Here is a 25,191-nt window from a genome sequence, read left to right as displayed (position 1 = left end):
ACTACATAAAAAAGGACAAAAAGTCAGATATGTTCTTATTTTCTGGAATTCCATGGCTCTATTACTCTGAAAAATCAGAGGGGGAAAAAAATCCTTCTTAACTATTCTTCTGGTTTCAATGTTTTTATTGCCAACTTTATTAGTAGTTTTATAGAAAAAACAATACATACCGTTCTCTGGGATTTCCCCAGCTGTTTACCTGTCAGTTAAACTGCTGCTTGGTGTCTCCAGTTTCCCACTCTACCTTTCCACATATCTTACCAGGCTGGGCTCAGCATCACGCTTCCAGTCTGTTAACTAGCATAGGCACCACTTTGCACCACTGCATGGTGCCGGCATGCTCAGTTCTTCCACGAGGTAATCTTTCCCAACAAAATATAATTCCAAGAGAGGGGGAAAAAAAAGGCAAAACAAAACTGACATTCTGGCTTGACAGCAAATCCAGACAGGAAAAAAAAAATCTATTACAGAGCAGTTGAAAATAAAGGTACATGCACAAAACAGACAGAGAAGTGATTTTCTACATCTTATTGTTGCCTTTAATATGATACACTAGTGAGCAGATTAAATGCTGTTCTTTCTTCTCTTTCTTAAAGAAGCCTTTAGCAAAGTTCTTTTGTACTCGCCAGACTTTCCTCAGGCATAGTAGGAAAAAGAAATAAAAACGTGATGTATAGCTGGGTGCTCTTCCTATCTTCTTGAAGAATTACAGTGTTCCCTCTGGTGATATAATGTCATCACCTCACAGCAAGCTGAGAAGACATCTGGAGGCATTATCATGGAGTTTTAAAAACAATGATGCTTACACTCCAACTTAACTGCTGTACAGGTAGGGGAAAACGCATTAATCCCATGACTTCAGCCTGCATATATCAATGGTGGGTTTTGCCTACCATCTCCAGAACTGTGTACTGGTGGTTTAAGAGAGCAGCAATTACTAATTTAGTCAGTTCTACTACTATTCTGGATCAAAATGGATGTACATCATTAGTGTACCTGTCTATCAGAAATTATGCTCTGGCCACTAAATCAAGGTGGAGAAGGGCTAAATTTGCTTTCTCCCACACATACCTCCTTCACCCTTGATTCCATCTATATTTGTGTTTTTCTGATGGAAAAGCCTTTTCTCTGCCAAGAAATGAGTGCAACTGATCTGTGTATTGCAGAAAGTATGCAAAGACACAGGGAGAAGATCTGGAGAGTCCACAGCTACCCTGCCTTCAAATAGATAATTGCAATTACTGCTGTCTCTTGCATAGAAACCATTACATAGAAAAATCAAAAGGAAGAGAGATGCAACATCGTAGTGGTTAGATGCCACACCTGAGTGGTTTCTTGGATCAGTCAGAAGAGAACAACAGTAGCTGATGCCTGGTAATTCAGGCTGCTTCACCTGAATACATTTGCTGTGTTACTCACTCCCTGCTCTCATCCCCTTTGAGGTAAGACAGCAATGCTCACTCACCAGTGACATCAAACGATGCTCTTACAGAAATGAGATACATAGCGCTTTTCCACCAGTTTATTGCCAGACCCATGAATTCAAAAGGACAGAGGTGGAAGGGGAAGAGGAAAAACACTGGAGCAGGAAAGGGAAGTGTTTGCTTCTGTAATTTTGCCCTGGACTCTCAAACCTCTATCCATTTAAAAAAGAATAGCTTATTTCACCTATGTTAGAAGCTCTCCATCTACTAGGGACATTGATTATAATTGCTTTTGATTGGCTTCCTGGAACTAATTTTATTTTATGCTATATATAGTTATGGGAACACCACAAAAAAACAGATTGGCTTCTTACCGATCTAGTTTTGAATGACTTTCCTGAAGTTTATCAATTCAGCAAATAAGTGAAATTCTCTTTAGAGCAACCTGATCTAGTTGAAGATGTCCCTGCTCACTGCATGGTTGTTGGACTAGATGACCATTACAGGCCCCTTCCAACCCAAACTATTCTATGATTCTATGAATATATCCTCATAAAATTGACAAGTTACCTCAATTCATTAGCAGGACAACTTGTTAATAGATATTTACTAGTTTTGACATTTCATCTGACAGGCAAAACATAACCCAGCATCCACTGGATACAAAGTGAAACAATAATACATACATTTTTTCTTGCATTTACTGAATAATAAAAACAGCATTTTCATCAACGGTCTTTCTGTTACTTCTTTAGCAATGGTCTACAAAGGATCTAAACAATTATTAATGATGAATTGGAAGTACGTTAGGGTGACACTGATAATCCAAAGACTTAAAAAATAAGGACTAATATTTTTATTTCAGAATCTTTTAGTAAAATATATGCTGCCAAAAATATGTGCCACTTTGTAAGGGTGAACTTACAGAAGACTTAGCCTGAAAATTTAATTAGGATGTTTTGGGGAAGTTTTTTTCCTAAAAATGTGGTTTTCATTCAGCTTCTTTCTAACAAACCCTTGGAGTTTTACAGGAGTTAGGTGAATAGGTAAGGCTTTTCCCATTTTTTGCTCAGCTGGGAACTTGGGCAATGCTTCTCCATTACCACAGTCTGGTTCTAAAGCTACTTTAATTCTTAATGCCTTAATCACTTGTGCTTATTAAATTATTTAAAATGTGCTCTGAATAACAAAGAAAAGAAGGATCTTCCTTTGCAGCTAATGAAGCAAAGGAAAGTTCTGGTTTCGTAGAACCTGTAGGGTTGAATGGGCAGCTGAGGAAAGATGCCCTTGAAAGTTTTGTTTTATGCCTCTTGCCTTATTTTTCTACTTAAAGTAGAGGGAAATAAAAAATGGGTGAAATAGTAGCAGCAGAGTTGCCTTCTCATTACAAATCTCTTCCCAACAGGAAATTATTATTTTTCCTGGTTCTGTTCATTCATGATATCTCACGATCGTCTTCATATTCAGTACTTCTTGCACCTTGAGATATAGGTTACAAAAGCATCACAGCATCACATTCCCTAAAGGCTGAACAGGGAATCTGCACCTTCTCTACAGTTACCTCCTTATGAAAAGCTGTAGAACAGGCAGCAGGTAGAAACATCATGAAAAGGAAGGAATCCAAAGCCCTTTCTTTGGTACCAGGTACCTGAGCTACAACAAATGGTGGTGTCTAGCAAGGGACTAATGTACATATGCAAAGAAAGGGTCAGTGACCGCACAGGGGTGGTAGATGGGCATGGCAGGTGGACCAGTGATTGTGTCAAGCCTTTGAACAACCTGTCTTCCACAGGGCTGGAAAGCAGCGTCCAAACCTATCCATTAACAGCCGCTAGCTAGGGGAAGGATATACTCCACCTCACCTGCCAAAAATGTCCTTTAATGAGACCAAGCACAGAGATGGTAATGTTCAACCAGCAAGTACTATCAGCCTTCACAGAGAACGTCCCACATTATCACACCGAACACGGGGGTCTGTGGGTGGGCTTTTTGGTCATTCTGCTTTCTATCTCCTCCCCTTCTGCTCCCAGGCTAAGTTTCTCTCCTAAGAGAAACACCTTAGCAAGACTTATGAATTATTAAGCATTCTTCAAGAAAAAAAGGAAAAACAAGCCTACAATTAAGATGTGTCTGTCTGAGCAATGCAATAGTTAAAAAAGCTATCAAGTATGCAACTGAAATGGTTTGGAAGAAATGGTGCAACTATGAAATGTGCATAACCGCAGAAGACCACAGAACAGCTTTTTTTTTTAAAAAAAAAAAAGTTAAATGACTTTACCAAAATAAAAAGCCAACTTTTTTCCACTCATCCAAAGATCCTTTTTGATATATGTATTTTGTAATATTTTATTACATTGCCAAGTATAAAGAATATTTTGTGTTTCATGAATATAGAGACAAAGCTTCTTGATTCCTGTGTGTTTTTTCTATTAAATACTCAACAGAGACCTCAAAGGAAACACTGGAACCTACCAGAATTCTCAGAAGTGACACATAACATGCAAACTGCAGAGTTTATGTTATTTGAATAACCTCCCAAAACTAGACACCAAACAAATCTTGAAATGTATTTGAATTTTATGTATACACAACTACTTAGGTGTGGTAAATATAATAAAATTTGTGATTTTGTGATTTGTGACCTTTTCTTTTCCTTAGTAGAAAGGCAGCAACACTAAATCAGCAATACATTATTACTACGCATTATAGAAATTATCAGGGGTGAAATCAGTTTTATTGCAGCTGTAACACTTCCAAAAGAGAACAGGAATCTGGGTCTGTGCCAAAGAACACACTTTGGGCAGTTGATCACATGATCTTCAAAATAACTAAATTAATTTTGTTGTAAAAATAAAAAATAAACCCCACTAAATATCAAAACCAAGGGTACAAAAGTGATTTCCAGATTGAGAAGGTGGCTTTCTTTAATTTCTTTAGCAGCTGCCGTGGCATCTAGATTTCTAATGTGAAATGAAAATATACTTTCTATCAATTACAACCTGTATTTATTCAAAACAAAGGGATTTAAGTGATGAATATGGTAAATTCCAAAGCCTGATTTAGCTCACAGATGAATGCACCTTATCAAAAACTGAAATCGTCTAGAGCAGTAGGAGACTTCCAGAAAGCAGGAATGGCAGAAAAAAACCTAGTTTGTCTTCTAATATCCACCCCCAGAATGTCCCAGGTGGGAGATTACAACCCACATGCCAGTTACTCTTACGGGCCCCAATGCAGAAAAGCATACCTATTCAGGAAAGCACTTAATTAAGCACATGCTTATATGCTTTTCTGAATCAGGTCCACAGTACCATAGGAAATGGGTATAACAGACATAAAATGCATGCATAAAAGTAACTGAGAACTTGGTTCCACAGCATAAGCTTTCATTTATGTGCTTTGGTATTTTTCAGATATGATGCACTCCTTAAAACATAGCACAGCTAAGCACACTCAACTGCAAAATGCAGCGTGGCCGAAAGGAGACCCGAGCGTACCAGGTCGCAGGATGCATTCGGTACCTCACGTGCCTACCCCACTGCAGAAAGTGCTGCAAAAGGTGCAGAGTTCCCTCTTTGTGTATGTGTTACTTTATTTTCCAGCAGATGGGCAGCTTCAGGCATATTGATATAATGGGGATAAATGGCAGGTGGATATGAGCTGCTCATCGCAGTGGTTCGGAGCTACGGATACATATGTAGTTAGAGTCAGCAAAAACAGGGAGCAAGGAAAGAAAGAACTCTGCGCATGTTAATCATGCACAGGAAAGACAACTTCAAGAAGGTCATTCCTTCTTTTTCACTAGCAGCACTGCAGAGCAAAAATTTTGTATTTTCCTTTCCGTTCAACGCTGCGCTCTATGAGAAACCCGAAGCTGAAAAAGAAGGTGGCCACTAGCAAGCGAGGTTGCCCAGTGGCTGCTTTGAGCAAAGCAGGAAGCTGACTGAGGGCACACGTGGGCCAGATGCATTAAGAGACACTGTCAAGGTCTAAAAATGTCAAGTTTTGTTGTGCTGTCATATCTGCATGTGATTATCAGCCAGCAGGAAAACCCTGTGGTCTGCACTGGAGAAAACCAAGTCTAAGAAGGGTAATAATGCATATGTATGGGAGTGCCAGACCCCTTATTTAGCTTCAAATAACTGTTTTGCTAAAAAAAAGGTTACTTTTTTTACCTAGTTCACATTGATTTTCTATCACTTAAAAATAATACTGAGATGAATAAAAGTATGTAACAACAGGATCATTCAGGACATTACACTGGGAACCACTAAGTTTAAAAATACTCTGCTGCCCATAACAGCTTTGATGAAAGAGATAAAGGCTAGATCTGGAGTCGCTCTCAATGCAAGACAGCTATAGTTTTAATATAGCAAAACGAAATCAAAAGCTGCAGGTCTATTCCTTGACAATTGTTATTAACATTGGAAATCAGCAGAAACGTTAGTACCAGCCACTCTAAACTTTGGATTTAACAAACCAGAAGCTACACAAACTCTCACAACATTACTAACACATTTTGCAATCTGCCAATCTGTCAAAATGCTGAGTTTTTTATATAATTCAGTTACGGAGTTATTAAACTTAGTTCTGTGAAATAATCTTGAAAGCTAAAATCGCCAGGCTAATGAGCTATTGTTTTCTACCTACGCTTACTAAAACGTAGCATCATGCAATTAAACCAAAGGAACAGATTTCGAACAGGCAGCATTCGCAAACCGAGAACCTGCTGCTCAGCCCAGCTCTGTGTAATGGAGAGGTGTGTATCACCCGAGCGCACGAACAGGGCGGCAGAGGTATTCCGGGGAGGGAAGCGGGATTCCAGTGGCAGCAACACGACAAGTATGTAGGACACAAATAGCAGAGGGAGGCAAATTCTGTACAGCAATTGATGCGTTGCTACTATAGGCTGACTTACCGTTTCCGAAGGCTGTACTTTCCATCATGCAGCAATCACCGAAGGATCTCTAAGGCATCGCATATCAAAACACAAACCCACGCAATCACGCAGTGGTTTCTTTACTGTGTGCTTTTAATATGCAAAATAAGGATGCAGGAGTTCCTCTTCTTTGAGTACGAAGACGAAATACCCTGTCGTGGGTTGTTTCTTTCCACAGCTCTCAAAAGCTATTACTCCTACAGCCATCCTAATGACCAACACTCTACAGAAATAGCTGGGTTGGATTTTCTTTTTTCTTCATGATTCTCTATAGCTCATTCTTTGTATCAATTTCTCTTAATAGTTAATATACATACATAGAGGGAATTCACAAATATGTGCTGGGCACCCCCCCCGCCATTGCAACTCAAACAGGCATGATCAAATTTCAAAAAATTTGCCAGACTTTCTCTCATCCTGGAACAGAATTTGCTCAAGTGACAAATATTTCCAGTATGAACTACAAAACCCTGGTTCCTAAAGTGCACACACCTGTTAATCCCACTGCATAGATCAGTGGAGGGTCTGTAGGGTTTGTTCTGGAAACCATGTATTTTGTTTCTTTGTTTACTATTGTTTTGGGAGCAAAGAATGTTCTGCTGAATTAGCAGATGTTTACCGGCTTATCAAAATTCAATATTTAAAATATTAACATATCGCAGTATTTAAAGAGTGACTTTTTTTCTGGAGATGTAGCAGGTGTTTAAACTAATTCATAAAAAAAAAATCTTCAAAATGCTTCCACTAAATTTTATACATTAAAATATTTACACTGACAGCAAGTGTGAAAAGGGCATTTCTTCATATGATACGAGGAGTTTTTAATCCTCAAACCAGCTCTTCCCTTGCATACAAGCAAACAATGTTAAGTTATATGTAAATGGAGCAGACCACTCACAGAAAAGGCAGTATCTGCTGCAAAACTGTGGTGGTCCTAATTTTAAGCTATGATTTCTTTCCTTTAAAGAGAGTTTGCAAATTACTAAGGTCCCAGGGAAGCAATAACTCTTTAGCCAAAAAGTAATACTGGTCTTAGGCACTTAGTCTGCTATTCAGTATATACAATAATAACGCTTTAATAAAGATGACTACAACTATTCAAGAGTCTAGTGTCACACAAATGGGGCAAGTCTTTGATGGTAGAAAATTGTATATAATATTTCTTTCTAAAACCACACAATCATTTCAAATCGTATACATTGCATAGCAAGTAGGATAGTTTTAAATTCTAGAAGTTTAATGATCTAAAATGTACAATAACGTATTAGGCAGTGTAAAACAGTTCATAATATATGGCCAATTATATATGTAATGATGGTCACTATTGTCACAACTAGAAGACCTCTGCTGGCATAATAAGTTATGCTTCCCACTTAATGCACTTTTTTCTGCTATGTTTATTTTGCTCATATTCAATACACGTAAAGACTTAGTCGTTTAACTATAAAAAAAGGGGACTGTACATTTGAATAAAGTGTAAGTCTTTAGAGTATCTAAACATTGTCCAAATTCAAGGTCTTGATTCTTTGTGAGGGCAGAAAATGGATGTCATGATCTACTAGAACTACATACTGGAACTATAAATCTCTTGTTAGTAAGACAGATGTTGGATGTTTTTCAAAATGTACCGACTGGAGACAGGATCCAGGATATGCAGGCGTACAATGAGACTACTAATGAACCTTAGACTGCTATTCATCATAAACTAGATTCTGGAAAAATTTTTGCCTTCTCCCAAAAGATTTACTCAAATATATTTCAAGCAAAGTAAGCTTGTATTAAATTAAGAAAAAAACCACCATTTAAACACTACATCCACACTAGCCTAAATGCATTGCTAAAGAAATTAAATTTTTTCTTCTACATACATGACTTCATTCTATTTTCTTAAGGTAGATGGGAAGAGACAGACAGTTGGCTGAAGTAGACAGTATTTCCCATGCTTTCTTATTATACACCTACACCAGAACCCTTTAATACTAGTTGTGCCATGGTGATTTACATTTCTCTGCACTGAAAAGGCACATCTTCTTTGTTACAGGTTACTTGTGTGGGTAGTGGGTAGATCAAGCACAGCAATATCTCGTGTTCTAGTACATTCTGCCATTAAAATAATATGTAATTAATAGCTTCCTTCAAGCAACTAAGAGAAGTACAACAAGCACAAAAAAGCTGAAGGATGGCTGCAAGCCCATGTGGCATCTACCCAGTTATGTATCCTTCCAGTGGAAGACGGTGCCAAATACTACACACTGTACAATACCTTTATTACACTTTTAGTATTCCGTTTTTATTAATGCAGAATAGTCTTGTCAGCTCCAGAAATGAAAGAATGATTTATTCCGTCATTTTCTTTCCATTTGGAAGGCAGCTACAGCTTCTCTTTATTTCTAAGATGAATCTTTTCTCCATTTCCCCCCTTTAATTTGACATCATTAAGTTTACAACTTACAGGGCATTATAACCTCACAGTATGTATGACATGATGTCAAACAGGAAGCCCTGGGAATGAAGCCAAATTCCAGTGGAGCTTATGGATGTCAAGCTCACAAGCATACCTAAGTTTGGTCTTGAGTAATTCACTCATTGGGTTTCTCTAATTTAAATGGAGACATTTTCTTCTGGGAAAGCAGAAAAGTCACTGATGCAAACTTACCAGGTGACTTTAGTAACATTTATATGTAAGAAGACAGCTTAATCTTTTCCCCCATCTGATCTGAGCTTACTGTAGACCAAGAAATGGAAGACAATGGCAGAAACATATTTTTGGTCTTCAAATAACAGTAACCTCCTTACGTAGCCAAATGCAAAGGCCTCACCTCTGTAGCAATAGTCATAACATAGACAAGACTCCTCCATAGATCTTCATCACCATCATAAAGCCTTATCCTTATGGACAGATTTACACACAAAGCTGTGCTGCCTGCTTTGTACTGTTGCAACTGCTAAAGACCGTTTTCCAACCCCAAATTTCAAGGAAAACTGTTTACACTCCCCTGAGAGAGAAGATTCTTACAAACTACAAGGAAGCATAAGGAAAAAAAAAAAAAAAAGAAAGAAAAAAGCATCTGGAGATACTCCCTGCACTATCTAATATGTCTGTGCTCCTAACAAGCTTCAGCATTTTTATAATGGTCTGATTGCCCAAGATAGAGTTTTTGTTAATAATTTCTCTATAAACAGGGAAACCATGCTGTGTACGTGCATCAGCTTTTTAAGGGATGAGCAGTATCGATTTTTGGGGGGTAAGGTGTGGGGATGCCTTTAGGCAGAAAGGGATCAGATGCAAACTAGTTCACATCTCTGTTGAAAAAGAGTGCAAAAGCCACCACTGAGCAGCCACAAGAGTAGCAGGGGCTGATTCTACCATCCTTTCCCAGCAAACCATAGTAAAGGATGGGTGAATACTGGGAACAGCCCAGGTTAGCTCCAAACATCAGAGGATGTTCCACGACCCTCCCCTAGACAATGTTAATCTAATTTTTTCAGGCAGTACTCAGTCACGCCACTTTGATGTTTTGCTACAGTAGCAAGCACTGAAAAGTACAAAACATGAAAACACAGTTGCTCAAGGAAACCAACTGCCAAGGAGCCGCATCTGAACATTTCAACTGTAGTATTCATGCCAGCAGGCAGCCATTCTGCATTTCACATTTCTACATTACTGTATATATTTGGTCAAAGTATCCTCACAGTTGTCATTTACACATTTGGTTACTCTTTTTCCCCATAGATGCTCTTTTCCAACTTTTCCTCTCTTTCAGCATTAACAATTTGCAAGAAAATCACCCATAACCTATACATTCCTATGTATACTCTCCATTGAAAATTTCCTCAGTGAAAATGTAAATCTTTCAAAAGAACTGAGCTAGGTATTACAGATGGTATGACTATAATATGTTAAAAAAAAAAAAGAGGAAAGGGTTCACCTTTCACCAATGTCTCTTAGCCATGTTCTATGTCTCAATGCAATTCATGAAGAAATGACATTGCGTCTCAACAGTACAGCATATAGAATATTTGTCATACACAAATGGGGGTATGGACAACACTTCAGACGCCTCCTGTATGCTGAGAAAAATACATAACCCTGTCAACACTAGTGTCATTCTTCTGCACTTCAACCGGTGTTTCAACCACTACAACCCTCCTCAGAGGAATTAACATGTACTGTTGCTACTAGAGCCTTGCTACTAAGGAGAAGGTGAGAAAAAGTAACAGCAATTCAAAGCCATCATAGTATTTCAGTAGAATAAACAACCTCGTTATGTCTTCCATTTTAGCTAAGAGTTACAGAACAGCCTTGCTTATAAAGAATTTTAAAATTACAGTGCTTAAGCAGTGATGGCTCCAGTTAAATCCTTCTAGTCCAAGGGGCCAGGTAACTAGCACTGCATAGACAGAGAAAGGAACCATGCAAACCATGCATAGCCCAAACTCACAAACTGAGTCTCTACATTTGAACAATAGCTTAAAGTACTACCCAGGAAGAAAAATTAACTTCACAGTATTTTCTTCCTCTCACCACCCAGGGAATGGCTCAACTGAAAGCAGACAAAGAAAGTCTGCAGGAAGAATACTGGCAATAGTTTCAAACTCCAAAAAGGGAAATGTCTATTTCTATAGAATAGTAAAGGGGAGATGTCCAGTAAGGTTTAGCAGCTGTCATTTTCTTTCTCTCTTTTCTTCTTTCCCTCTTTCCCTTCTTTCTCTCTCTCTCTTTTTCCTTCTTTCCTTTCCTAAGTTTTATGGTGTATTCATTATGGATAATGTTTTTAAAAATACACTCTTGATTAGACTGGATTGTGAATGTTGACATTTTCTCTCATCTTTTTCTGAAACTCTGCTAGCACCAAATACAATTTTCGAGCACTGCGAAGCACTCAGCTGAAAATTTCAAATGTTTCAAAATAATCGTTCCTGGTTAGACACTGCATCCCCTATTCACTAAAGGCCTCAAGAGTGTCCCTTGAGACTGCTGGAAATCGGAGGAGGACAGCTAGTAGGTCAGCTCCTGCTCTTAGGACATGCCAGATGGGTTTCTGTAACTGCTGATTTTAAAGAAGCCACGCTCCAGCCCTTTTACAACCAGCTGGCATCCTTCCTCTTCAATGCACGTCATGTTAAGTGAACCCAGGCAGCAAAGAACAAAGCGCTGCCCTGGGGTAATTACAGTTATTCGTTAGCTTTTTCAGGTAAAGTGGGTAAATTTTGCAGCGTGATTTGCAGATCCACCATCAGGTGATACCTGCAGCACTGAGTATTACTGTAAGAGCAGTTATAAATGGAAGTACACTTAAGACATAAAATTTTACAGAGGTCTTTTTTATGCACAGTAGGCTCTTCATAAACATGAGACATTCATTCATCCACGAAGAAGTATGTAGTACAAGTCCGCTCACCATTATCATCTGCTTTTTATCATGTATTTTAGCACACAGACCACACCGGGGCTTCCTTGTCTCACAAAATATACAATTTCCCATGCACCACAGAAGATGAAAGTAGCAGTTAGTACAATCTAAACATACCTCTTTTTCTCCTGTCTTTTTTAAGTGCTCACATAACCCCTCTGTACAGTAGCTCTGCTTCACACCCTACTGATAGGCTTTCCACAACTGGTGAATTTTACAGGCATGATGCATAAATAATTATGTTGGGATCAGGCTCTATATACAGATTCAATTTTTGTAGACATAAAAAAGAAGCATCAACAGGTTAACTATAGCGGCATGGATACAGAATGTGTAAAATACCAATATTCTATATAATTCTAAGACTTCTTTTATTAATACATGAGTATTTAGATAAAAATATAAAACAGTTCTGTAGACTTTCCAAACCTATCAATAGCAGACAAATAAGTCACTTCAAACCTGATTGTATTTGGCAGGATGTCCCGTTACGCAATTATTCAGTCTCATTTACCACAGCTCAACACCAGGACTTTCAACAGAACTCTTTATAAGGTTAATGTCCAAAACTGAAGACATCCAACAGCATCAGAAAGGCAGCTGAAGTGTACCACTATTATTGTAATACATCTGCTACCGTAGGTATATTCTAAAATACAATTTAAATTACATGAACTTAGGTATTTTCAGTAAATAGCTCAGGATAAGGTTCTCAAAATTTTAGCTAATTCTACCCTATTTAAACTAAAATTAGATATTATTTCAAGCTGGAGCATTCAGGCCAATGTTGACTCTTCAGGCCAATGTTCACTTTTCAGGGAAATCTTATCAGTATGTGTTTGCTTTCGTCAATTAAGTACGAAACCTAAGTTGAACCCTAGTCCTAACAAGAAAGAACTGAAGAGTTTATGAATGATCAATCAATGATGCATCACATAACTGGAGGGCAGTCCAACAAAGACTATTTCCTCAACTGCTAATTTCATTTTGCAACTAATCTCCAGATTAAATTTAGAATCTTGCAAGAAAAATGTAAAAATTTCCTTCCATTAATTAAACTCTGGATTCCTTGACTTATAAGCAAGTCATGCAGGAAACTCAGTATGGTATCAACTCCTGGAAAGCCTATGATTTTTGCTTGCGATGCCCTGAAGAGCATGGATTAAATTGTCATTGACTACATTTATTAATAAACACGCAAATGCCTTCCATCTGAAATAATAAACTGATGATATGAGGACCCTTCCACCTTAAAAGCTACAGCACAAAGTGATGAAATTAGTTTTCATTTCATGCATCTTCTAGATACGGGTGCCACATTACAAAGGCTACAGCTTAATCCTTACTTTTATAATGAAGTACTAAAAAACCCATGAAAACTTATTATCAAAGCTATTTAACTTAGACAATGAATTTGAGAACATGATAGACAACAAGTTAGATAATAGGATAAGGAGTAGGATGTCCAGATGTTCATATCCCATCAAAGCTCTAGCACTACCACAAGAACCACTACATGGAACAGAATGTATGGAGAAAGAAATAAACAAATACAGCTCTTAAGATTATTTAGCATAAACTGAACATGTGGATGTGCTAATGACTGGTGCTTAAGCTTAGTCTGAGTAATTATTCACTTGAAAAGTAGATAATAGATACGTAATGGAAGATGATAACCAGTAGCTCAATGTATGACTCAGTCTACAAGAAACTGATAAAATGTATATAAACTGTGGTTAGATTCAAGCTCCTGAACAGTTAGACCCCCGCGTATAGGATCTGAGTGACAGTACACAGCTCTTGCTATCTGCTATCCAATGCAGTGAAGGCTGAGTGAACCTGGTTCCTGAACTAAGTGAGATTGAACGCATCCTGGAAGGGCCCATGGCGACCAGCAGGTAAGCAAGTGGAGCTCAGATGCCCATAACGGGTCAGGGTCCCTCAAGGCCAATACCTGCCAGGCTGATTAAATAAATGCCATTAATAGTGGTTGATGTAAAACACAAGATAACAAGATAACTAACTCCATTAAGTATAGAACACATTGCTCCCGCTGATGGTAAAAAGCACTGAAAGGATGGAAATACTTCGCAGATTTCTTTGCAGAATTATTTTAATTTCCTTGTTTCAAAACCTGTCATACTATCAGGTTTACTTCGTATCTAGAATAAAACGAGCTAAAAAGGAGGAGTGGCAATAACAGCCCATTCCAATCAAGCGAACACCTGAACTGCTGGGAAGTAACATGCTGCACTCAAGGCACAGGCTACTGGAAGAATTTTAACAGTAGAGGAAGAATCTTTCATTGTGTGGAAAAAAAGAACAAGCTGAGATTTTTCTAACTGCCCGAGAGCCACTGTGAGGATCACCATTTAGTGAACAAGTTCCTTCCTGCACATAATCCTACCCAGGCTGATAAATGCATAAATCCTATTTATGCAGAGAAAGTAAAAAGAATTCCTAAAAACAGTTTAAGCACACATTACTCCTTGCTGTTCTCTGAACTACCATCATGGTTTCACTTCTTTAAAGAAGTAATTTAGTATCTACACTGCCATGTCCAGCAACAGGAGTTTCCCAAGCTGTGGGTTTTTACTATGTAAATCTCAAATATTCTCAGGTGACACCCAAATGCGTTTCAGTACAAAGCCATGAGCAGTCCCCACAGGGAAGGTGACTGCGTGACAAACTGAAACTTGAAACCTTGTTCTATGTTTTTAACAGCATTGCTAACTGAAATAAGAAAACCATTCTTCTTAATTTCAGAAATAAGTGAGGTTTGCTTTAGCTCCTTCCCTTGTATACTTTGACTAAATCACATAAATAAAAATTTCATGTGGCCCAGAATCAAAGACTAAAAATTTAAAGCCAAACATGGTTTCACAGAATCAGGAGCGACTAAAGATTTGCACTATAAGAGACAGACATTTTTCATGACAGAAATCCCATTAGTCACTGCTTCTACTACAAAATAAAAAAAAAAGGGGAGGGAAAAAAAAAAGGAAAAAATCAGGGTCAGTTAACATTCATTCCTCTATATATAACCTAAGATTCAGATTTAACACTTCAGCTCCATATTGCTTTATCAAATTATATCATACATGCCTCGGAAATTCTATGTCAAGTATTTTCCACAATGGAGCCTGTGGGGGCTGAGGATGGGAGGCAGAGCAAGAGAAGGAACCAAAGAAGCATTAGGGATCAAAATGCACCTTTCTTCCAGGTCCTCTGAATCAGAGACTCTCCCAAGTACCTGCTCTGTACCTTTCCTGGTAGTCAGATGTAGAGCAAAGAGCATACTGAAAGCAGGTGAGAACGCCAACCCGTATACGCCCCAGCTCAGCAATGAGTGTGGACGCGGCACTTCGGGACATGGTTTAGTGGGCATGGTGGTGGTGGGTTGATGGTTGGACTTGATGATCTTAAAGGTCTTTTCCAACCTTAATGATTCTGTGAGTCTGAGTCCAAGCAGGTTCCCTGAAGGATCCCAAGAATACAAGCACCGTGTTTAGTCCCCACTTTGAAATCTGTTACGCTGCAGATTCTCTTCTGATACTAACAAATTCTAACTTCAGCAGGTGTTTTCACATGGAAAAAAGTAAACCCCCCACATATTCTCCATTACTATGTCAATTGGTGCTGGAAAGTAACACCTTTATAAACTTCTTTCAGAAATTGGTCAGGAAAGCCACACAGCATACTGAGCAACCTAAAAGCATTACACTGGTAATATATACATAACAGCATTATATGTTGGGCCTTGTGACACTGCTATTTTTATTCCTGTTAAATAATTGGTTTTTTCCAGTGCATACCAGTGACAATTCATGTCATACAGAATATCTGACCACAAGATTGTTCAAATCTCAGTATGCAGCTTTTTCTGTCACTACAGGAAAGCATATTAAACTTTTCAGGTTAGAATTTGTATCAGTCTCAGACACAGAAAGAAATGTCTTCTCTGCCTATTGCCCAGATACAGCTCTATCATTTACTGGTGTCAGCAAAAGAATACACTGGTGTCAACCAGCAAGTCCTACTGCATTTGAGACTCAGGCTTATCCAAAGGCACCTGTGCAAACCACCAGGCTTTTTTCTTCTTCTTTTGCTTTAGGCAACGCACCTGGAAACTGGGAAAACCTCTTGACTCCACTGAAACACGAAAACTTTACTATAGGTGGCCTAGGCTTTCCAGTCAGTGTAAGTAAATTTTCTGTAAAAAAACTTCAATTTCAGGTACAGGTTCTTCAACACTGTGGGACTATAGATCTTTTCAGAGTATTTTTCAGCCCTGTTGTTAGTTGACAAATGACAAACACTCAGCTTATTCATGGCTCTGTTCAACAACATTCTGGTCTGGTTTTGCCTGAAGTATCATGAAACCAATGTCAGGATGCAGTTAACATATATACACAAAGAGAGATACAGGATGACCTAGGTCTGTTGCCACATTTAAGAAAAGGCTTTTTCAGTCAGCTCTGGTCTTGGCCGAAATAAACTTCGTGTCTCACCTAGAAGTTGCCTTTATGAGAGTAACACTCCAACACAAAACTCTCGTCTCTCAGCTGCAATGCTGCTTCATATTTGGGTCGGTGGACCTCTTGGACTAAAGCACAATCACTGCTGAAGTCCCAGTGCTGGCATGCTGGAAAGTATGCTACAGCAACAATATTCTCAACTGTCATCAGGTGTTCCTTTCAGGAGCATGGAGGATGAACAAATCTTAAAACAAATTCTTTTACTAATTAATAAATAATAAAATAAGCAACACAAGTTTTGCATTGTTTCTTCAATGGGATCCTCTGGGACAAGTTCTGCCTTAAGTTATATTATGGCAAAACTATTGCCATTCACTGTAGCCATAACATTTCAACATTTTAAACTTTTCCTTCTTTAAGTTGCTAGAGATTTAACCTAATATAAAAAAGAACAAGGATTTGACTGTGGTTTAATGGGTCTGCATGTGCTCAATGTGTTTAAGGCATACTTTATAAAATATGAAATTTGAATCTTCATCTCGTGTCATTTTATTATTTAAAAATGTAACACTTCTCCCTGACATTCCTCTCTATTTTAATAGGAGCTGACTTGCAAGTCAACCACTCAGATATTGAGGTAGAGCTCAGAGAAAATTTACTACAGGGAGAAGAAAGAAACCATGACCGTTATATGATGCTGAACAAATATCAGCCATAGCCACAAATCATTCAGAAGTATTTGCTAATATAATATTTCTGAAATTATTGCTTTTATTTTGTACTGTATTTCCAAGTCTTTTCCAGAAAAGTATTTAAGCACATGCCTAACTTAAAGCACATCGGAAATCCCATTGATTTCAGTGGTCTTAATCACATCCCTTAAGTCCCACACATTCTTCAGCACGCTGCTGCATCTGGACTTTTTACAATAATCAAATGAGAATAAACCAAATATATGTTCAGTGTAATCCATACTTTTCACATGAAGACGTAGACATAGTCATCTAATAGACATGAAAGCACTAGGCTTTTAGCCTTACAAAATGGAAAGGCTAGAGAAGATTGAGTTACTGTAATATTGTCAAATATTTTGTGTGCATTGCACAAATCTGACCCCTTTATACTGAAGAAGAAAGTTATTTCTGGACATGTTAACATCACCTGGACACTGTCAAAATCAGAAGCCTAAGCTGATGTACAATCACTGTCCTAAGGATATTATTATATTTTCATTTTGCATTCACAGATAAGATTGACATGAACATCCTTGGAAATTTCATGAGTAATTCTAAATTAAAATACAACATTAAAATCAATTAAAAGTATATAATTTATAAATTTTGCATTTAAAATGCTTGAACAAGTATCGTATCTTAAAAGCAAAATCCATCTGCAGACCTTGAAGTGTGTCTGTCAGATTCTGATGATTTAATATAAAGAAGCACCATTTATAGGGAGAGGCAATACCTTGTATTAGACTAGCTCATATGTTCCAAATCTGATCTATACATGCATATATACAAACCTTTTCTTAGATGAATAAGCCCTCGTTGAAGATCCAAAGAAGATCTAAGTTGGCCCAGTTTTCAGGCCTTGAAAAGATGCTTTTGTACCTGCAAGTTTTTTCCTTTTTTTTTCTAGTGCTATTATCTGTTATAATATAATAGAAGTTGCTTCGGATATCCCTATAGCATCAGAGCTGTAACATCACTATTAATACAATATTCAATATTGTATTCTACATTAATTAATACCATTAATACAATGACGGGAAGGTTTCTGTTTGTTTGCTAACCCCTCTTCTGACCTTGTCTTGCAAGGTTACAAGCCATGAACATTACTTCATCATACTCTCTTGGATATTTTTTGAAGATACTATCTGTTTAGCTTTTAAAGAAAAGTGCTTTTGTACTTTTAATTAATTCAGAAAGAAATGCACATTTCTATTACGTGGGTGTCAACAGTGAACATTTGCACCTTTGACCAAGGCCAAACTGTATTTCTCCAATGATAAGCAATTCATACGAAAAATGAATCAGCTCAGTTTATCCTGCATGTCAAAATGCATTATCTGCTTCTGAATTTTGTCTTATTTGGTCTGGGAAATGGGAAAAAAACACACATGCACAACCACTAATGTAGTTTGGAAAAAGCATCTTAAAATTTAGCACTGGTGAATTATGGTACAGAAATGACAGAATGCTGAAGTGGTAAAGGGCAAAATAATTAGAAAAACAGTAATTATGTGTTTGCAGAGGTTGTTATATCATATGTAAAGTCTTTCAGCAGGGAGAGAACAACAGTGATGTTTCTACCTCAAATTTGTTGAAATGCGAAAGATTCAGCCCTGTCAATTTCTATACTTTCCAATTAGATTACAGACAAGGAATTATGGTATTACACTTTATTCTTGATCCACTGCAATTCAAAGTGGGTGATAATTTTGGATCATGTATAGCAAGCTATCTCTCTGTGCCAATTTCTGTGTCTATAGAAAGAGGGTAATAAAATATCTAAGCAGCTCTCAAAAATACTCTGAAATATACCTTTGGAGAAGACATGCTGATTTTCTTTTACTTAACTGACTTCAAGTTATGACATTTTTCTTCAATGACTGTTCTAAGTTAAAAGCAAATAATTGTTCATTAAGGCAACTATTTTTTTGCTTGCTAAACTCGTAATTTCTTCAGAAGGTACTTGTTTACTGATACTTAATATAGAACCATGGAATCATAGAATGGTTTGGGTTGGAAGGGACCTTAAAGGTCATCTAGTTCCAACCCCCCTGCCATGGGTAGGGACACCTTCCACTAGACCAAGCTGCTCAAAAAGCCCCATTCAACCTGGCCTTGAACACTTCCAGCGATGAGGCATCCACAGGCACCTGGGAAGCCTGTCCTAGTACCTCACCACCCTCATAGTGCAGAATTTCTTCCTTATATCTAATCTAAATTTACCCTCTTTCAGTTTAAAGCCATTACTCCTTGTCCTATCACTACATGCCCTTGAAAAAAATCCCTCTCCAGCTTTCTTGTAGGGCCCCGTCAGGTAGTGGAAGGCTGCTATAAGGTCTTCCTGGAGCCTTCTCTTCTCCAGGCTGAACTCAAGTTGAACCCCAACTCTCTCAGCCTGTCGTCATAGGAGAGGTGCTCCAGGCATCTGATTATCTTCACGGCCCTCCTCTGGACTCGCTCCAACAGGTCCATGTCCTTCGTATGTTGGGGCCCCAGAGCTTAACGCAGTACTCCAGGTGGGGTCACATGACAGCAGAGTAAATATAGTTCATTGCTTTCATAATAGCGAAATATTCGTGCATACTGCCAGCGTTTCATGACCAGAAGCTAGTCTAGATAACTTCCCAGAGGTCCTTTTCAACCAACATCGCTAATTTGACAAGATGAATTGCCTGTAATATTCCAAGTCCTACAAATATTGATATCATAGAAATAAGAACCACAACATTCTATGCTGCAATACAGAACAGTCTTCTAAAGTACGTCTGACATTTAAAACATGGTAAAAAGAGTTTGAACTATTTTTCGTTTCGTTGAAATGAGTTGCAGCCAGAGCCCAGTGCAGCGCAAGCAGGCTGCCCACTGCGGGGGGACTGCAGGCGTGGGGCTGGAGCGACAGAGGGGTAGCTACAGCTGAAAACTGTTCTGTGAGGGGATCACATCTGACACCTTCACATGGTAAAAGAAAACAAAAACGGAGAAACATCACGGTCCGAAAAGGTTGCCGGGGATTATCCCGCTGCAAGTAGGACATAAACGCAAGTAACAGATATGATAGTCTGTATAATCTGGCGAAAAACAAACAACTTTCCCAGGGCACAATTGGGATGATTGTCCAAACGTCACAAAAATGAAAACCTGTTACTTAGGTTTAGCCTCACATCTGCTAGTGTCCTGTCCTACAGCACTGCAATCTATTGTTTAATTCTAGGTTAAAATGAAGTAATCTAAATAGGCACGCTGTTATATAAAAGGGCCAGGGGATGAAATTACACCAGTTTCTAATAAGGCCCTTTGAAATCCTAAACTAGCAAGTTAGCAGCCAAATCATTTTCTTCTACTAATGCAGATTGAACAGCAAATAATGACTAGAAGAAGATACAATAAAGAGTGTAAAACTTCTGTAGAACCCAAAATCCTATGTTTGTTTGCTATACAAAGGCACAACAGAGGACTATTTATGTGGTAAACCTTTATCATTTTATTATCCATCTCCAAGACAGGTCTTAAAAAATTTTTGTCTCCGGATTGCTAGATTCTTCATAAATACAAGATCTGTAAAGTTTCCTTCTCTCCCATGTCAAGACTAAATAGAAGAATTTTTAACGTGTGTTTTTTAAAAAAGTACTTCCGGTTAGAATTTAGTAAAAATCAACGTATTTTGAACAATAACAGTAATATAAAATCTAACGTGTTTCATTATAGCTTCTACTTTTTATTTAATTTAGTGTGTATAAAATCCATGGCAATCACAGTTGCTAGAAATGTATTTTTACCTAGCTACATCTATCTGCGTAAAACCAATTTATGTGGCTTTAATTATTCTTTTACTTGATAAGTAGCAGCCTGGTGCTGTGACAGACATCACACCAGAATATAAAAAGGACTGCTTGGTTATTTTCTTCTGTCTGTGCAATACATGTCTTACTATTTTCTTCCTTTCCTTTCAGAATACTATAAACTGAACCTTTCCAACAATGGACGGAAAATTTCCTTCCTATGCATGGCTGTACAAGCATATTCTGCATCTGAACTGGGAAAGAAAAAGAGAGTTGTGAGCTCTTCAGGACACCCCCCCACCCCCAGAAGAACAGTACCACGATGAGCCCCAGCCCGCTCCATGCCGGCTCCAGAAACCTGGAGCTGGAACTCAGCTGCACCTGATGGATTCCAGCTCTCCTCTGGGTCAGGCCGTAACCTGCATCATTTTCCTGCTGATCTTCAAAATACAGCTATTTACCTATGTGGTTGTGTGTAAAGACAGGAAAACTGAAGTATAATAAACTCTACCTTGATTCTGACTCTTTTTATCGCTGTATGATCTAGATTAAGACTCAATTCCCCCACCTCTGCCACATGGGACAGGAGCGAGAAAGCAAAGGAAAGGGAGCACAACAGATTTCTCAGCACAGAGGCTCTACGGTACGACAAGCAGGCAAGGAGACTGACTTCTGGTCAGTCAGTGCATAAGGGTTTAAAACGTAGCAGGGGCAAGGAATTTACTAGAAATAAAAATAGGAAAAATAAATACATTAGTGGCATAATGCAATAAATGGTGTATATATTACATCTAATCAAGCTGGCATCTCAGAAAACAGCAGCTGCTCAATTCAGTCAAATGCAGTTCTTCAGAGGCTCGGGGAACAGGGGTGCGTTTAGATTTCTGAAGCAGCATATGGTCACGCAGTCACTACTCTGAGACAAAAGTGGAAGACTCTATTTCTTATATGGCAACAGGGATGCTGTGGAATTGCTCGTAGCTATCATCATATGAGTTTCACCTGAGTGTGATACAGTTTAAGGATAGGAATCATAGAACCAATTGCTTCTTATTAGTGCATTTTAAAAGAATAGAAGACAGGGCAAACAACAAAAACTCGAGTTGTAACAATAATAGCGGTCTCGGAATTACAGAGAAGATGGTCAGAATAAAAGCTACATTACGGTCCCTCATGCTTCAGTAGGACATGAGAAATTGGCATAATTTCTCTTCTTTATAATAAAACTTGAAAATCAATCTTGTTCACTGTCCCAAGCAACTGTGCCTGGCCTCCTTTCCCAAGGATGAAAGGCTCTTAACAGACTGCCCAGGGAAATGAATTCAGTAAAGGAATCTCTCTATTCAGAAAACTCAGCTGTCCATCAAACATACCATCCAACAGCAAGCAGCCTCTAACCCATCTCGGTTGCAGAGACAGGCAGTCTTTCAAGTAAGCAAGGACTAGAATATGCGGGGCAAGGTGCCAGCACAAGCCTGAGCACAGGTCTTGCATTCATGCTTATTCACACAATCTAATACGCTCGCAGCAGCAGCTAGATCCTCAGGCTCCTTCAATTTCCATGATCTAAATCTTATGCGCTTAAGCTTCCAGAGAGAAATCCTGAAGCCGAAATGAAGCACCTGGGGCTCCTTGAACATGTCAAGAACAAGAAATCCTGCATGATGAGCAGAAACTGCCCAGAGCTCACCAGTACAAGACACATTAACTACTACAAAACAAACAGAAGGGGTGTAGGATATACGTCTGATACTTCCCTGGAGCTTAAACCACCAAAGCCTCGGCTAGAGAATGCCCTCTCCTACCTGGGATCTCTAGCCCACAGTCCTGCCCTGCGGCTTGTAAAGAAGTAAGCCAGAAGCACTATTTTCTTTTTTAAAAATTGTCTGCGAGAGGAGTTTAACCATGACATAAAAGTGAAAAGGCTTTTGAAGTGAGGAAATGAAGGTTCAGTATCTGCTCTAGGCAGACGGGCCCCACACCACAATTCCTTTTCCCAGGACAGTGCCCAACACCTAGGTGAGAGCTTCGTCTGGCCGCACACCTGGATGAAGGGAGTGATGAAAGAGGACTCTTCCCACCCATTACACTGAAGTTCTGCCACTGTTCAGCAGAGTCAGAAGAATAAACTCTTGTCTTGAATCACGGCTTTCTGTGACACTAACGATAGTGTAAGGACAGCAAATCCTATCTCCACATGCAATACGGCACAGATTTCACCTCAATTTGTAATCTGCAAGACTGTTCTCACAGATTGGCATAAAGCTATGTAGTAGCTATGAAAAATACTACAGAAATTAGACTACGATAAGGTAGTAAAATGGCTACTAAAGTATGCATTTATCAGGCATCCAGTGGTGCAAAAATATTTTAACTATTATGAAAACATATTTTTGTACTAAGCTGGATTGGCTCGTCTACTTCCTATTAATAACCGTACTATGTATACTGCACAGAATAATTGTTTCATAGACTATGAGAGAACTTCTGCTTAATCTTTTATGACCTTTATAAAACTTTATTGAATTATGAAGCCATGTAGCTTTTACATGCTCTAAAGTTTTGGTTGGGAACGGTTTAAATACATAAATACATGCAGCTGTCCCAAATAGTGCCACCATGGTGACTTAAGACACTGTTAAGACTTTCCAGTTCTGTACCACTTTAAACCTGCAATAAAACTCTAGTCCAAGATAAAGTCTCAGATAGGAGCTATCCAGTCAGGAACAAAGTACTCATTATTAAAGAAAATTACTGACATTTTAAAAACACATGCAAGCTCTTCTCAGTTCCTTGCACTTGTGTTACCTATAAAAGTCTTTGCTATAAAAAAAAAAGATATTAAAACTACTTTATTACATGGATAACCTCTGTCAGCATGTCAGAAATAGAAATATGAAGTTCCTTGACTGATCTTTAGTACACTGCGCCCAAGCTGAGAGTTGTGGGGATCGTGATACTTGCAAAATCTGCCAGTGGTGTGACCACTAGAAATTAAGATGTTAAAAACAAAGCCAATTCTTTGGATGGCAAGCCCAGCCAACTTCAAATTTGATCGGAGCATGCTGCCTTCTCAGAACTGCAGCCTGGTGGTAAGGAAGTCTGGAGACCACATTCTTAAAGGAAAGGAAAAATAGAAAGAAAAAAGGAGAATAAATGTCCACCCTATTTTTCCCACCTATTTCATCAATGACAAGGGGAATCTCCCTCTGACATGGGACAGGGAGATACCCTGCCAATTCTCACGATTCTCTTGAAATCCAAGAGAGTCCTGAAACAATTCATGTACATCATCTGCCATGGTCTGACCAGTTCACATTTTTGGTACCTCTTTCTTTGGTAAAACTGACAGACCAACAATTCTAGTTCTGCAAAATCCAATATAACTATGATCTTTTACCTTCAACAGGTAAAAAAAAAAAGATTAAAGCCACTCATTTCATATATGAACTATGAAAAAGTTTGAATCTAAAAGGTCAGAAGCTTTCCCCCGATCTTACTATGATTCTCAAATCTGAAGTAAAATCCCTTCAAACACAACTTGAACAGAATTCAATTTATTCCATTCAGTTTAGCAACATTTGTACTTACTGACTGTTCACTTAGATCCTGAGAGTCTTCCATGGAGGTTATTCACCTTTCTTTTCCCGCACAAGCAGAAATTATCTTCCCTTCAATCTACAGCTCAGTAGTCTAAATTTAAAAGAAGAGAGAAGATTAACATGTTAGTCCATGGTCCTCTCTTCTAAGGCAAATCTGGAATAAGCAAACTGCCTAACCGAGGCACTAAAATCTGCAGCAAAGTTCCCACTGACTTCTGTAAAGCCTAATTTCATATAAAACGTTTCAACACCTCCAGTATTATTTCGGGAAGCTATCTAAAATACACCAACAGAAAGAGGAACACACTTAAGTAATAATTCTTCAACTCCTGCAAGAAAAAATAGTTATGAAAGTGAACCAATAAAAAAAGCTAAACTGTTTAATACAGGCAGCTGTTTCAGTAGACAACGAAAGATAACCCTTGGGAGAACAAATTAGGAAGACAATTATGGAACATCGAACAAAACTGCTTAATACACATTTAATGATAACCTCTTAGTCATTAAGTGTCTGGCAGAAAAAGGTTATTATGCAATTATCAGCATGAAGTCCCCTCTCTAAGGTCCATTAAATTCCTTTAGGATTAAATAAAATACATAAAGTGGTTTGTAACAAGCAGCTCCCTACAAAGTGCTAAATGACAGACATTACCCTAATTATCTCCTATGCCTATGCCTTCTCTCACAGGGTGAATCACTCTCATCAAATATTGAGACCTTCAATAGGAAAATTCTATTTTCTAAGAGTTCGGCACACAAGTGATTACGGTAACCTTAACTATAAAGCCACACAATTATATCACAATCTCCATTCTCGGAAA

The 25,191-nt window shown here is 38.4% G+C and overlaps 1 protein-coding gene across 10 annotated transcripts in view; it reads right to left on the bottom strand.

Moving 5' to 3' along the window:
• EYA4 (EYA transcriptional coactivator and phosphatase 4) overlaps positions 1–24,392 on the bottom strand; it is a gene marked incomplete at both ends in the record, with an annotated part of 138,387 nt that extends 113,995 nt beyond the window's left edge. For all 10 annotated transcript variants that reach the window (XM_081998270.1, XM_081998267.1, XM_081998272.1 and 7 more), the window contains one exon: positions 24,360–24,392. In XM_081998270.1, the coding sequence (XP_081854396.1) occupies positions 24,360–24,392 (33 nt within the window). The remainder of the gene's footprint in view (positions 1–24,359) is intronic.
• Positions 24,393–25,191: the final 799 nt, after the last annotated feature.

Source organism: Phaethon aethereus, assembly GCF_964289735.1.
Source record: "Phaethon aethereus genome assembly, chromosome: 3".
Classification (NCBI taxonomy): Eukaryota; Metazoa; Chordata; class Aves; order Phaethontiformes; family Phaethontidae; genus Phaethon; species Phaethon aethereus.
This window is presented reverse-complemented; position numbering and strand designations above follow the sequence as displayed.